The 14818-nt window shown below is 37.6% G+C and overlaps 1 protein-coding gene across 1 annotated transcript in view; it reads right to left on the bottom strand.

Moving 5' to 3' along the window:
• Nucleotides 1-586: 586 nt before the first annotated feature.
• Nucleotides 587-14818, bottom strand: part of LOC126176785 (lysosomal alpha-glucosidase-like) — a 140715-nt gene continuing 126483 nt past the window's right edge. The window contains exons 16-18 of the mRNA XM_049923957.1: nucleotides 8770-8858; nucleotides 4707-4903; nucleotides 587-1620 (exon numbers count right to left, since the gene is read on the bottom strand). Of these exons, the coding sequence (XP_049779914.1) occupies nucleotides 1558-1620; nucleotides 4707-4903; nucleotides 8770-8858 (349 nt within the window). The 3' untranslated portion in view covers nucleotides 587-1557. The remainder of the gene's footprint in view (nucleotides 1621-4706; nucleotides 4904-8769; nucleotides 8859-14818) is intronic.

Below are 14818 nucleotides of genomic sequence, written 5' to 3'. Positions count from 1 at the left end.
ACCAAACGAAAGTGCTGGCAGGTCGATAGACACACAAACATACAGAATTTTGTGTGTATGTTTGTGTGTCTATTGACCTGCCAGCACTTTCGTTTGGTAAGTCACATCATCTTTGTTTTTAGATAAACTAAGCACAAAATTAGATATGGTGTTATATTCTTTAAAACTGAAGGCCAACCTTTCTCTTTTATGAAAATGCAGATTATACTCATGTATGTTAATGGTAATTAGATCAAATTGAAAAAACGAATTTAAGGAGGCAGATGGTAAAACAAGAGGGGAAGTAAAATTTATCACAGCTTGCTTCATCACAAGCAGTGCAATACCAACAGTACTTAAAATCTTGTTGGAGTGCAGGCAGAGAGTACACATAACAGAAAAACTTGTAGTACCTAAAATACATGGCTGGGTTGGCCATCAAAATACTGTGCTTAAAATGGAAACAACAACTCGATAGAACACCTGGAAGTGCACCATTATTCCATAGAAGCAATAAAACACAGAAAGATTGTACCAGTTACTCAAAGGTGTAATAATCCTAATTAAAACAATAATGGAAAACTCTGGATGGAATTAAATAATGATATGGTAACAATATTTTATTCTTTAATGCATATATCACATTGTTCTTGATTACAACATTTGTCACACAGAGTTTGTACAATGGGAACAATTATTCCACAACTAAGAAAAAATTCTAAAATCACTTCATACATCACAGACAATCTAATTAAAAATAGGAACATCCACTGTAGAGTTATCCATGCAGAGAGCATAATATTCTCTTTTTTAATTTAATCACAGAAAAGAGTCAGTCTGGTATACATAATCTTTATCTGACAAATCACACAGAATGACTAAATACAATAGTAGGCAAAAACACTGACAGTTTCACTGAAAGGTATTGTTAGACTCAGTCTTCCCTTTTACACTGATCAAGAAAATTTGGCTGACAGAAGCCAAACACTTAAGTTTCTATTTACATGGTAATATCATTCTTGTCTCTGTAAAAGTGATCTACTTTGTGTCAAAATGAAAATGGTGTCTTAACACTAATATAAAGAGGTACATTTCTTGTAGATACATGATACTATTAAACATGCATACCACAGTTAGTTTGAAATGAATGGTTACCAGTTTTGTTCTGGTTTGTTTCAGGGTGTGTGAACATAAATAATCAAAACTATTATAAATTAGAGCAATTATCAGGGAATTCTTTTTCAGTTTGGCAAACTGTATAATGCAGAAATCAAAGAAAAATAAGATCTGTACATTTGGGAATCAAACACTAATACAATAGTGCACTTGAAATAAAAATTATGATGCATAAGCCACAAATAACTCAGACTGCTAGAATACAGTAAATGATAAACACAATAATAAGATATATAAATTAATACAATGCAACAGTATTGTCCTATCCAAGTTTATTATAGAATGGTACATAAAATGTAGACACGATAATGAAGAATCACTAAGACTCAGAAGCAATGATTAGTCTATTGGAAAAAAAACAGCAGCCTCTTGACTCTTCTATTCTCAGTCTCTAAATGTGTTTTATGACCAGTGGACTGAGAAATTCTTGTGTAATGAGATTCTCATGTCCTTTATGAGTAGATACTGAAAATGAATTAGCAACAGTGACATTAAAAAACACAAGTTTGAAGAAGATAACTGTGTTATTTTATACATTACTTTAATACAAAATTTGGAAAAAGGAGATACATTTCGCACAATGAAAGACACTCTCCATTGTTGCACATTTACTAGTCATGCCCACTAATGCATCACTGATTTTCCAGTAACTAGACAATAATGCTAAAGAAGCATTTGCAGCAGTCATGAAATCATGACATAGAAGTTTTGATAAATGTGTAGGGCTGGAGGGAGATGTTGAGAAACAGTACAAGTTCATAGTTTTTGTGTGAATGCACACAGTACCTGTGATCAGTGCATGGGGAGAAAGACTGTTGGCACCACACAGAATTAGCCCAAATTTTTTTAAGTTTGCCCCCATGATCTATATGTGAGATGCAGGTTGAATGAAGGAATATGAATCTTTACTCATATTGGAATATGGGTACCCACAAATTTGAGAATAAGACTCTCTGTGATGCACATTGCCTTTCTCATAGTGTCTCCTATTGGGACGTACTGAATACTTCTGTAACTCCCTCCCACCTTATGGACTAAACGATTCTAGCAGTAAGATGTAATTGTGTTGCAGATCAGATCTGGAGGACCAGGTTCTACAGGATGTGTGACGAACCATTGCACAAGCTCCAGGTAAGTAGCCCGCCAACATGGTGTAAGCCAAAGTACAATTAAGTGTATCTTGCATGAAATCCACTACTTCCTTATAGTCTACGGCTGTGCCACTACCCTCAACATCTGCAGTCCAGTGGAGGCCACTATGAACATCTGTTGTGAAATGGATGCGAAGCAACTCTGTACTGTGTTCTGGTGCTATTTGTTGTCATTGCACGCACACTGTCCATTTCCAGTCCCATGTTCGTAGGACTTTTTCCCCTCCATTTGCATTCAGGAATCCATCCCTGCAGTTTGTCAGTTTTATTAATGTTTACCCTGTACACAGAGTATTAAAAATTATGTGTAAAATTAAATTATGTTTATTTATGTTGAGGGTGAACTGACAATCTTTTAAGAAGGCACCAGTTGTCTTCAATTCTTCCTAGATTTCCCAACAGTATTCTAAGAATGTGAGTTCCTGTATAAAGCTGTATTATCTGCAAACAGTTCATTCCACATTGTGAGTAACAACGGTGCTACTATACATCCTAGGAGTACAAAGGCTATTATATTCACTTCTGATGATGTCTTCCCACTAAGAAAAATTTTCTCGGTTCTATTAGTTAGGAAGTCTTCAATCCAATCACATACCTGTTCTGATATTCCACTTGCACATACCATGTATACAAAGTGATGATAGAAAAAAATACCAAAGGCTTCCTGGAAGTAAAAATACACAGCATCAACCTTAGTACGTTGTGAACAAACAAAGAATACTGAATTATTTTCAGTCACTTGTTGTGGATCCCTGGAAGATCCTATAAGGATTTATTCAATAAAGACTGAAATGACCTACACCTGTACCCAATAGTATGTCACACTCCACTGATGCCGTGACCAAAAGTAGATTGAAGCTAAAGGAGTGGTCGGTTCTTTCACAATACACAATGTAACGTGCATCACCATAAGGTCCAGTGGCTGTACATATATCTTCATCTACATCTACACTCTGCAAAACCATTGTGAGTCGCTTGGCAGAGTGTATGTCCCATTTTACCAGTTACTATGATTTCTTCCTGTTCTATTTGCATGTGGAGCACAGGAAGAATAATTTAATGCCTTCGTGCATGCAGTAATTATTCTAATCTTATCCTCACGATCACTGTGTGAACGATACATAGGGGGTTGTAGTATATTCCTAGAGTAATCATTTATAGACGGTTCTTGAAACTTTGTTAATAGATTTTCTTGGGATGGTTTATGTCTGTCTTCAATAGCCTTCCAGTTCAGTTTCTTCAGTATCTATATGACACTCTCCCACTGCATCAAATGACTTGAGCTAGTTTTCAACTTTGTTGTCACTTATTTCTATCTTTGTCTTTTATTGCATCTATGCAACAATTAAAAAGGAACTGTGTTTTGGTCTTTTCAGTAAAGCCATTTTGATGACAGTTCAGTAGTCGAGGCTTTTTATTATCTTTTGTTGCAGTGAGATCATAATCAGTGAGCATATGGACAGATGACTTCATTCTATCAACTGATTTTATGTAGTAACAAACATTTTTAGTTTTTAATGTCAACTCAGTGGTCTTGCTATGGAAGTTAATGAATATTTCTCGTGTAGCTATCATTAAGCTTATTTTAACTTTGTTCAGCTTTTGTACTGCCAGCAAGGATCTGTTTTTGTTTGAATCTGCTATGCAGCTGTCTCTGTTTTCAAAACAATTACATAATAATGTTACTAAACTATGGAGGGGCCTTTCCACTTCCGGTATCTTCCACAGCATACACTATCTAAGAGAAAGCCTACAATATGTCTAAATTTGTGTTAGACGTTCTCGACTCCCCTTCACAGCTATGCCACAGACTCTGCTATCCAAGTACCTGTTTCTTGGATATATTTTATCCCTGACCTATAGTTGTATGCGGCAGAGATTTAAGGAGGGGAGGGGGAATTCTCCATCTTATCACACAGGTCAAGAAAGCTGAAACTGAGATAATCAAATAATCAATGGAGTCTCTTGTTTATGTCTGCCACCTAGGTACAAACTAGAAAACTGCAGTGGATCCTGAAGATGGTGCTACAAATGTTGAGCTCTGCTTCCACCTCAGAGTAACACCTAGAATGTTGTAGTGGCCTTTTGATTTTTGATGGAGGCATTTCCCAGACAGTGAGAGAGAATTTATGTAAGTATGATACAACTTGTAAAGAAGAGATATTACTCAAAACACCATATCACAAGAATCTGTACTGCATCACAAAGATCCTAGTCCCATGACAACTATGCACTTCTCACTCAATTTAGTTTCCACAGGAGAAACTGCTTGAATTAGAAATAAAGATTTGAGTTTACAATTTGTGTGCTGCTGCTAGCCAAACCTTCCACACCAAAATACTTCTTTAGTTACAGACAGAATATAAATGAGTGACAAAAATTACCATTCAATGTACTCACCTTATTAGTTGAATCATATGAAAAAGGCCATTTCTCATCACTGATAATAACTGTGTTAACTGGACCTGGCACTCCCATGATGAGCACACCACCAAGAATCATCGGTGTGTGGTAACCGTAGTGTACTACATTACTGCTCAGCACTGACGTATCCAGAGTAAAATTCAGTAAAGTGTACTGCCCACTTTCATATGTATCTGCAAACATGTGCACATTATTCTCAGTGTTTTGCTTGTAACAGATGTAACAGAAGCAGCTCAAGAGCTTCCTTAACACAAATTTTCTAGAATATTGCAAAGATCGTTGAATGTAAATAAACAAGACTTCAGACAGAAGGCAAACAAACTTGGAAAAAACTTTACTAAGTGCTTTTGGTACTCTGTGTTCCCCATCACTTATATTTCAGAAGGCACATCTCTGATTAAATTAAAAGATTTTCAAACTCACCTCTTAATCCTTGCAAACAGTACCCATTTTCAACTTGTTGCTGTGTTGAATATTTTTTGGACCAACTGCACCAAAACTTGAACAATATTTTTTCTTTACAAGGAAACTGCGAGATTGTTACACAGTGTTAATAACTAGCTTCCCTGCTCCAGGAACTACAAACAGGTTTCACTTCCCATTCTGTAAATTCTACAAACTCTTTTACTCCTTCCATTTCTTTATCTTTCTGTATTTAAATAGCTCTCTAATGTTCCATCTGACTATAATTTTCATTTTTTTTACTTAAATAAAATATGTATATATTTTCCATACTAGTGGAAAGATCAATGGAATATAACGCAAAACTCAATTTCAATTCCCTTAACAAAGAATGTATATTTGAAAGCCGCTGCGTAGAGTTACGGCAAAATATTGTAATTTTATCTGTGTACAGAATTCCAGGCACAGAAATAATGAAACATTTTTTGTCAAAATTACAGCGTCTATTGCAAAAACTTCAAAAAGAAACCAAGAAAAGAGTCATAATAACCGCTGATTTCAACATAGATCTAGCCAGTGAAGCCAATAACTCAACAAAATTCATTGATATTATTCAAAATGTCAATGTAGCACAGTATCCAGACACGGTAAACTTCTTCAAAGGTGAGCAACTTGACGTTGAATTTTTCAGTACCTTTACAAAAACTACAGTAAAAGATATTGAAAATGTGATACTGTCACTAAAAAATAAAACATCAGCAGGATGGGATCGGATACCAACAAAAGTGTTAAAAACAGTTTCTAAAATAATTGTGCAGTCACTAACTACAGTAGTTAACCAGTCCCTTCAAGAAGGTTATTTTTCAGGAACACTGGAGTATGCAGCTAAGCCACTATTAAAAAAAGGCACAAAAGAACACATGGGAAACTATCGTCCAGTCTCTCTTCTTCCATCACTGTCAAAAATATTTGAGAAGGTAGTCACCATAAAAATTCAAAACTTCATAGAAAAATTTAAAATAATCTCAAAAAATCAGTATGGATTTCAAAAAGGCTAAACCACAATATCTGCTATAAATAATTTTGTTGATAAAATTGGCTTGTCTCTATACAACTCACTGCATGCCACAGGAATTTTTTGTGGCATATCAAAGGCCTTTGATAGTGTGAATCACTCCTTGCTACTCTGTAAACTGGAAAAGTATGGAATTAGGGGCACGGTATTAGAATGGTTTAAATCCTAGCGAACCAACCAAAGACAAAGAGTGGTGATAACATCAGAGAGAGGAACTTTTACTTCAAAATGGAAAGCCATTTCTCAAGGAGTACCCCAAGTTTCTGCCTTAGGTCCCATTCTGCTTTTGTTTTACATAAATGTTTTATTTGCAGAGGACACATCTTTAATCATTGAAAGTAACATTACAGATCAAATTCCACAAACTGTATTAAATACTTTAGAAAACTTAGATACCTGGTTTGATTTAAATGGGTTAAAATTAAACATGGAAAAGACCCAGATAATGCAATTTAAAACAAAACAAGCACAATTAAATGATATTAAGGTCAGTTACAGAAACCAGGATTTGCAGGAAGCTAGCTGTGTGAAATTCCTAGGAATGCAACTAGATAAAAATCTATCATGGGGGTCACACATACAGTACCTTGCAAATAAATTAAATAGCCTAGCATATGCAATGAGAATATTGTACAATGCTACCAGTATGGGCATAAGAAAAGTAGTATATCATAGCTACTTTGGGTCAGTAATAAGGTATGGAATTGTGTTCTGGGGTACCTCAAACCATATGTGTCAAATACTAAACCCTCAGAAAACCATCATTAGAAATATGCACAATGTAGGGCGAAGAAAATCATGTTGCCCACGCCTAAAAAATCTGAGTATACTATGTGTTCCCTCACTATACATATATGAGCTGATTATCTTTGTACAAAGTAACCCTGATTTATTTGTAGCAAATAATTTTCAACATGATTACAACACCAGAAATCAAAATAATTTTATGCTGCCCACCCAAAGTTTAAAACTTTATGCTCAACTCCACATTATATGAGTATGAAAATTTATAACGAAGTGAAAGGAAGAGAATTGCTCAGCATAAATTTAGAAACACTGAAAAAATCCTTATATGAGAAATTAGTGCAAAAATGATACTATTCAGTAGAAGAATTTATAAATGAGAACCTGAAAATTTGAGCAGGAGAGAGCAAGTACTTAGGACTGTTCATCTTAAAAGTTTGTTACATTTGAAAAAAATTATTAATTGCTTAAATAAGTAATTATTCAGTACCATACATTATATTACTGGTATTATAAGGAAAATTGTAAACCAGTTTTTGTGTTTTGACGAGTCTCCTGTACTTTTAAGTCAATGGCTTGAAATTGTATGTAATGAGACAACAAACTTCTACTTCTACTTCTACTACTGCTATCTCATCAAAAGCATCCAGACACCGATTGTGGGCATTAATGTGGGGTGTGCCCTCCATTTGCCTTTAGGACAGTTTGATTTCTGCTGAGGACACTTTCAGTGAGGTGTTTGAATGCCTGTGGAGGAGTGCCGACACATTCTTCCTTGAGAGTTGAAACCAGAGACAGTAGTGATTATGGCTGCAGGGGTCTGGAGCGAAGTCAATATTCTAACTTATCCCAAAGATGTTCCAATGGGTTCAGGTCGGGATTCTAGGTAGGCCAGTCCATTTCAGAATGTTGTCCACAAACCACTGTTTCATGGATGCTGTTTTGTGACAGAGTGCATTGTCATGCTGACACAAAAAACCATCATCTCAGAGCAGTTTCTCTACTGCACACAGTACGCAATACTATGAACTGTATTCATATTCCTTCTGCGTTTAGCATTTTCTTAAACACAATAGGGGACCACAACCTAACCACAAAATGCACACATTACTGCTCCACCACCTACTCCATACTTTACTATTGGCATAATACTTGATGACGGTTAATGTTCTACAGGAATTTGCCAAACACAAAAGCTTTCATTGGACTGCAACACGGTACAGCACTGGTCATTCCTCTAAATCCCTTGTTGCCAGTCATCCCCTGTCAAGTGCCATCACTCTTTACATCTACAGGAAAGCGTGGCTTATGAGGAGCCACTTGGCCACTGTATCCCGTTCTTTCTAATTCCGTGTGCATGGACTGCTGGTAGCACTCCCAAACTCGTACATGATTTCTTTCACTGATATCCTGTGCTTTTTTACAACTAACCTCTGCAATGCTCGAAACTACCCATCCGTCTGTACACGTGGCCTGCCTGGTCTCTGTAGAAAGTGGTTGTTCCTTCGCATCTCAAACTTCAAAATCGCATCACCAACAGATGGCTGGTCAGGTTCAGAAGGGCTGAAATGATCCAATGACTACTCCACATTTTAAGTCACCAGCTCTCCTGACTGACCCATCCTGCTGTTGCTCATGCTCTACCTACAATGCCATACTCCTCGCTTTCTTTTACATTCGTGGGTGAACCTCTTGGGCCATCTAGTGGTCAATTACACATTACACAGGGGTATCCAGGTACTTTTCATCAGATAATGTAAGGACTGAATTTATATATGATTTAAAATTCATATAATTTTATGAAAGGTTTAAACTTACTCATAGAATCTCCATCATCCCAGTACAAAGAGCCCTCGGCATGACCATCTTCATCAGCTGCTACAATGAGCTCAAAGTCATTTTTGCGACTGCACATGTAAAATAATAAGATGTACATGTTTTATGAGTATACAAGTTTGTTAATACATGAAACTACTTATAAAGCATGCAAGTGATGATATATTATTTCAGTGCCCAGAATCTCACAGAACAAGATAATGTACAGCTCAGGTGAATGGAATGTCTGCCTAGTAAGATGTGTGACAAAAAAGTGATTAAAGGTATTCGGTGAAAGTCTGTCACCGCTGGTTCCACGAGAAGTGCACTAAATTAAGCTTAAAATTTGTAAACGAGGACTACATCTGGACTTGTTTCACATGTGTTGCTGTGGAAAACAAATTTAGAAACACCATCAAGGAAAAAGACAAAAGAATCAGAGTACTTCAAAGTGATTTACTTACTCTAAACAACAAATACGCAGAGTACATCTTCAATACAAGGAACCAGGTGTAAACAAACCAGACTCCTTCTCTCGCTAATAGAAGACGATTTCTCGATTAAGAAAGATTATGGTCATAAAGAAACATCGAAAGAAGTCTTCTCAGCATCGTGTAAAAACGATTTTACAAAGAAGATACAACAGAAGAAGAAGGTGAAAACATTCAGCAATAGTCACAGCCGCAACATTCGGGAACTCTTGACAAACAGTGTAAATAACGATGTTCATATCTCAGGCATTATAAAGCCTGGTGCCAGTTTTGACAATGTGGTTAAAAGTGTTAACGAAGATTGCTCAAAACTAACAAAAAAAGACAGTGTGGTGATAATAGGAGGTGCAAACAATGTTTACAGAAATGAAGCCACGGCTGCCCGCATCTCGTGGTCGTGCGGTAGCGTTCTCGCTTCCCACGCCCGGGTTCGATTCCCGGCGGGGTCAGGGATTTTCTCTGCCTCGTGATGGCTGGGTGTTGTGTGATGTCCTTAGGTTAGTTAGGTTTAAGTAGTTCTAAGTTCTAGGGGACTGATGACCATAGATGTTTAGTCCCATAGTGCTCAGAGCCATTTGAACCATTTGAAGCCACGGCCTTTGTTAAGAAGCTGATCACAGTGCTGCGGTTCCCGTATTTTGCAAACGTAATTGTAACAACACTCCCACAAAGGTATGATCTTCTGGACTGGTCGTGTGTTAACAAAGAAATTCGATGAATGAATTAGGAGTTAAAAAGTTTTTGTGCCAAATTTGTAAATGTAAAGCTCATAGATATTGGTACTTATGAAAGAAACTGTTTTACACACCATGGAATGCATCACAACAAACATGGTAAGAAAAGATTAGCTGCGAGAATTAACGATGTACTTGAACATGATAACGAAAACAGACCTGTTATTGCAATGGAAGCTCCTACACGGGGAAACTAATACAGTGGACCAACTCCTATGGAATTAGGTCCAAAAGAACTAACAAAGCGAGGGACCTTAAATTAGCAGTAAAGACTCACATAGTTGTAAACCTTGCTGACAGTTTAATAGATACTCTAAGTTCTTTAGTCAGTAAAAATAGCTTCATAATGCACTTTAATATAGGTGGTGTGTCAGGAGAAATGATGAACAAACTATATGAATTAGAAATACTCTTAGGGCAAATAAACTCTGTAAAAGTCATATGTTTGAATAAACTTTGGCTTAATTGGGAAAATGTCAAGCTACTAAATTCACTCTCAGGATACAAGTTAGCTTCGAGTTTTTGTAGAAAAAAGGTGTATCAACACGTGATAAATACAATAAAAGTAAGACATGGATTGCGGAAGGTATCAGGATCTCTAGTATTAGAAAGAGGGAAATGCATAAGGAAGCGAAAACCAACCATGATGCTGAATTTATTAGGTACAAAATCAAATACTAAAATATATTCGATTGAGTAGTTAAACAAGCAAAACAAATGGCAAACAGTAAATAGATAGCTAATGCCTCAAATAAATCAAAAGCAGTATGGCAGGTTGTCAAGAAAGAAATAGGTATTAGAAATTGGTGGGAACACTGTTACTAACACTCGGCACATCTGTGAAGAATTTAATAAGTACTTCATAACCACAAACAAAATTCATAACTACTTGCTTTCACCAATAAGACCTGATGCAGTACTGCAGGAATCAAGAGAGTTTAAATTTACTGCAGTATCATGTCAGGAAATAGCTAACATCATACAATCCCTAAAAAATCTTAAATCTGTGGGCTGGGATGAAATTCCAACAAATATCATAAAGGCAGGAAGTGACAGCATTGCACCTCACCTCTAAAATAATAAACCAATAATTTGAAGAGGGCTGCTTTCCAGAGAGACTGAAATATGGTGAAGTTTGTCCAATCTACAAAAAGGGAAAACAGGATGATTTAGTACATTTCCGACCAGTTTCTACACTCCCAGTTTTCTCTAAAACAGTTGAACGAATAGTATATAATCACTTAGAAAAGTACAATAAAGAAGGTAATATTATTCTCAATAACCAATACGGGTTTAGGAAGGGACGAAACACTTTACAAGCTGTAAATGAACTAATCTCTAATGTAAGTAAATGCACCAACAAAAAACAGAGTGTATCTGGTATTTTTTGTGATCTCTCAAAGGCATTTGACACAGTAAACCATAAGCTTCTGCTCCAAAAATTGGGTACCAATGGCTTCCATGGTAAATCTATAAGATGGTTTTCATCTTATCTCAAAAACAGACACCAAATGGTGGTGATACATCAAAAGGGAGAGAAAACTTGCTCTAGCTGGAAAGAAGGACTCGATATCAGGACCACTTCTGTTCTTATATTACATAAATGACATGCCTATCAAAGTAAATACAGATATAATACTTTACGTAGATGACTCAACTGCTGTAGTCTGCTGCAAAAGCACTGAAGAATTAGTATGGACCACGAAACAAACTCTACAAGAACTTGAACAATGGATAAAAAATAATTCTATGAAATTAAATCTTGAAAAAACCCAAATCATGCACTTCAGGACCAAACTACTGAATGTGATCGCAAATAGAATATATAGAACTGCCCACAATTGATTCTGTAAAAATTCTTGGGATAACTTTAAATAAAAACTTGGAATGGACTGACCATGTGGACAGTTTACTGAAGAGATTACATGAAATGAGGGTACTACTCAAAGTAACGGATTTAACGGTGAAGAAAATTGTATACCACACATATTTCATAACCGTTATAACATATGGAATAATTTTTTGGGGCGCTGAAAAGACAAGCCTCTACATCTAATTCTACATACATACTCCGCAATCCACCATATGGTGCGTGGCAGAGGGTACCTCGTACCACAACTAGCATCTTCTCCCCCTGTTCCACTCCCAAACAGAACGAGGGAAAAATGACTGCCTATATGCCTCTGTACGAGCCCTAATCTCTCTTATCTTATCTTTGTGGTCTTTTCGCGAAATATAAGTTGGCAGCAGTAAAATTGTACTGCAGTCAGCCTCAAATGCTGGTTCTCTAAATTTCTTCTGTAGCAATTCACGAAAAGAACGCCTCCTTTCCTCTAGAGACTCCTCCCCACCACCCCCCTGAGTTCCTGAAGCATTCCGTAACACTCGCATAATGATCAAAGCTACCAGTAACAAATCTAGCAGCCTGCCTCTGAATTGCTTCTATGTCCTCCCTCAATCCGACCTGATAGGGATCCCAAACACTCGAGCAGTACTCAAGAATAGGTCGTATAAGTGTTTTAAAAGCGGTCTCCTTTACAGATGAACCACATCTTCCCAAAATTCTACCAATGAACCAAAGACGACTATCCGCCTTCCCCACAACTGCTATTATATGCTTGTCCCACTTCATATCGCTCTGCAATGTTACGCCCAAATATTTAATCGATGTGACTGTGTCAAGCGCTACACTACTAATGGAGTATTCAAACATTAAAGGATTCTTTTTCCTATTCATCTGCATTAATTTACATTTATCTATATTTAGAGTTAGCTACCATTCTTTACACCAATCACAAATCCTGTCCAAGACATCTTGTATCCTCCTACAGTCAATCAATGACGACACCTTCCCGTACACCACAGCATCATTAGCAAACAGCCGCACATTGCTATCCACCCAATCCATAAGATCATTTATGTAGATAGAAAACAACAGTGGACCTACCACACTTCCCTGGGGCGCTCCAGATGATACCCTCATCTCCGATGAACACTCACCATCGAGGACAACGTACTGGGTTCTATTACTTAAGAAGTCTTCGAGTCAGTCACATATTTGGGAACCAATCCCATATGCTCGTACCTTAGTTAGGAGTCTGCAGTAGGGCACCGAGTCAAACGCTTTCTGGAAGTCAAGGAATATGGCATCTGTCTGATACCCTTCATCCATGGTTTGCAAGATATCGTGTGAAAAAAAGGGCGAGCTGCATTTCGCAGGAGCAATGCTTTCTAAAGCTGTGCTGATGCATGGACAGCAACTTCTCTGTCTCAAGGAAATTCATTATATTCAAACTGAGAATATGTTCAAGAATCCTGCAACAAACCTATGTTAAGGATATTGGTCTGTAATTTTGAGGATCCGTCCTTCTACCCTTCTTATATACAGGTGTCACCTGCGCTTTTTTCCAGTCGCTCGGGACTTTACGTTGGGCAAGAGATTTGCGATAAATGCAAGCTAAGTAAGGAGCCAATGCAGTAGAGTACTCTCTGTAAAACTGAATTGGAATCCCATCAGGACCCGGCAATTTATTTATTTTCAACCCATTCAGCTGCTTCACAACCCCAGGGATGTCTATCACTATGTCCTCCATATGGGAATCTGTACGAGACTCAAACGGCGGTATGTTTGTACGATCCTCCTGCATGAAAGATTTCTCAAATGCTAAATTTAAAATTTCAGCTTTCGTTTTGCTGTCTTCCGTTGCCAGGCCAGACTGACCAGTGAGTGACTGGACGGAAGCCTTCGACCTGCTTACCGATTTTACATAAGACCAGAATTTCCTTGGGTTTTCAGCAAGATCTTTTGCTAAGGTATGACGGTGGTAGTGGCTGAACGCTTCGTGCATCGCTCTTTTTATAGCAGCACGAATCTCTACTAACTTTTGCCTGTCCTCATTCTCCCAATCTTTCTTGTACCGCGAGTGCAACTGTCTTTGCTACCTGAGCATTCTCCGAATTGCACTGTTAAACCACGGTGGGTCTTTTCCGTCCGTAACCCACTTTTTCGGCACATACTTGTCCAATGTATGATTTACAATGTGTATAAAATTTGCCCATAATTCTTCCACGTCCATTGTACCGGAAGTAAATGAAGTCTATTCATTTACTAAGTGGGATGCTAACAACTGCTTATCTGCTCTTTCTAGTAAGAATACTCTCCTAGCCTTCTTGACTGACTTTTTAACTTTCGTAACCATAGTCGTAATGACATCATCATGAGCGCTAACCCCTGTCTCAACACTGACACTGTCAATGAGGTCTGGTCTGTTCATGGCTACCAGATCTAAAATATTTCCATTACGCGTTGGCTGTCGATTTAGCTGCTCAAGACAGTTTTCGGATAATGTGTTCAAAAGTAATTCACACGACGGCTCGTCTGTACCACCGTAATGAATCCGTAGACATCCCAGTCTATACTAGGTAGGTTGAAGTCGCCTCCGACTAATTACTTCTGCGATACAGAATGTAGACTCCCATTGAATGATTCTAGAACTGTCACGGTGGAACCTGGTGGCCGGTAATAACACCCAACAATTAACTTTATTTCCCCTAGCCCTGTTAAACGTGTCCAGATAACTTCACAATCACACTCTACTTCGACCTCAGTAGACACAATATTTTTGTCAACTGCAATGAAGACACCACCTCCTACGGTGTCTAATCTGTCTTTCCGATACACATTCCAACCCTCACTACTATTTCAGAACTTCCTACCTCAGGGTTCAGCCAGGTCTCAGTCCCGAGAATAATTTGCACGCCACACGCTTCCCGGAGGGCAGTAAATTCAGGAACTTTATTCCAAACACTCTGAAAATTTCCTGCTAA

The sequence above is a fragment of the Schistocerca cancellata genome, chromosome 3 (assembly GCF_023864275.1).
Source record: "Schistocerca cancellata isolate TAMUIC-IGC-003103 chromosome 3, iqSchCanc2.1, whole genome shotgun sequence".
Taxonomy (NCBI): domain Eukaryota; kingdom Metazoa; phylum Arthropoda; class Insecta; order Orthoptera; family Acrididae; genus Schistocerca; species Schistocerca cancellata.
Note: the sequence above shows the minus strand (reverse complement) of the source record. Positions and strands in the feature narration are given on the sequence as shown.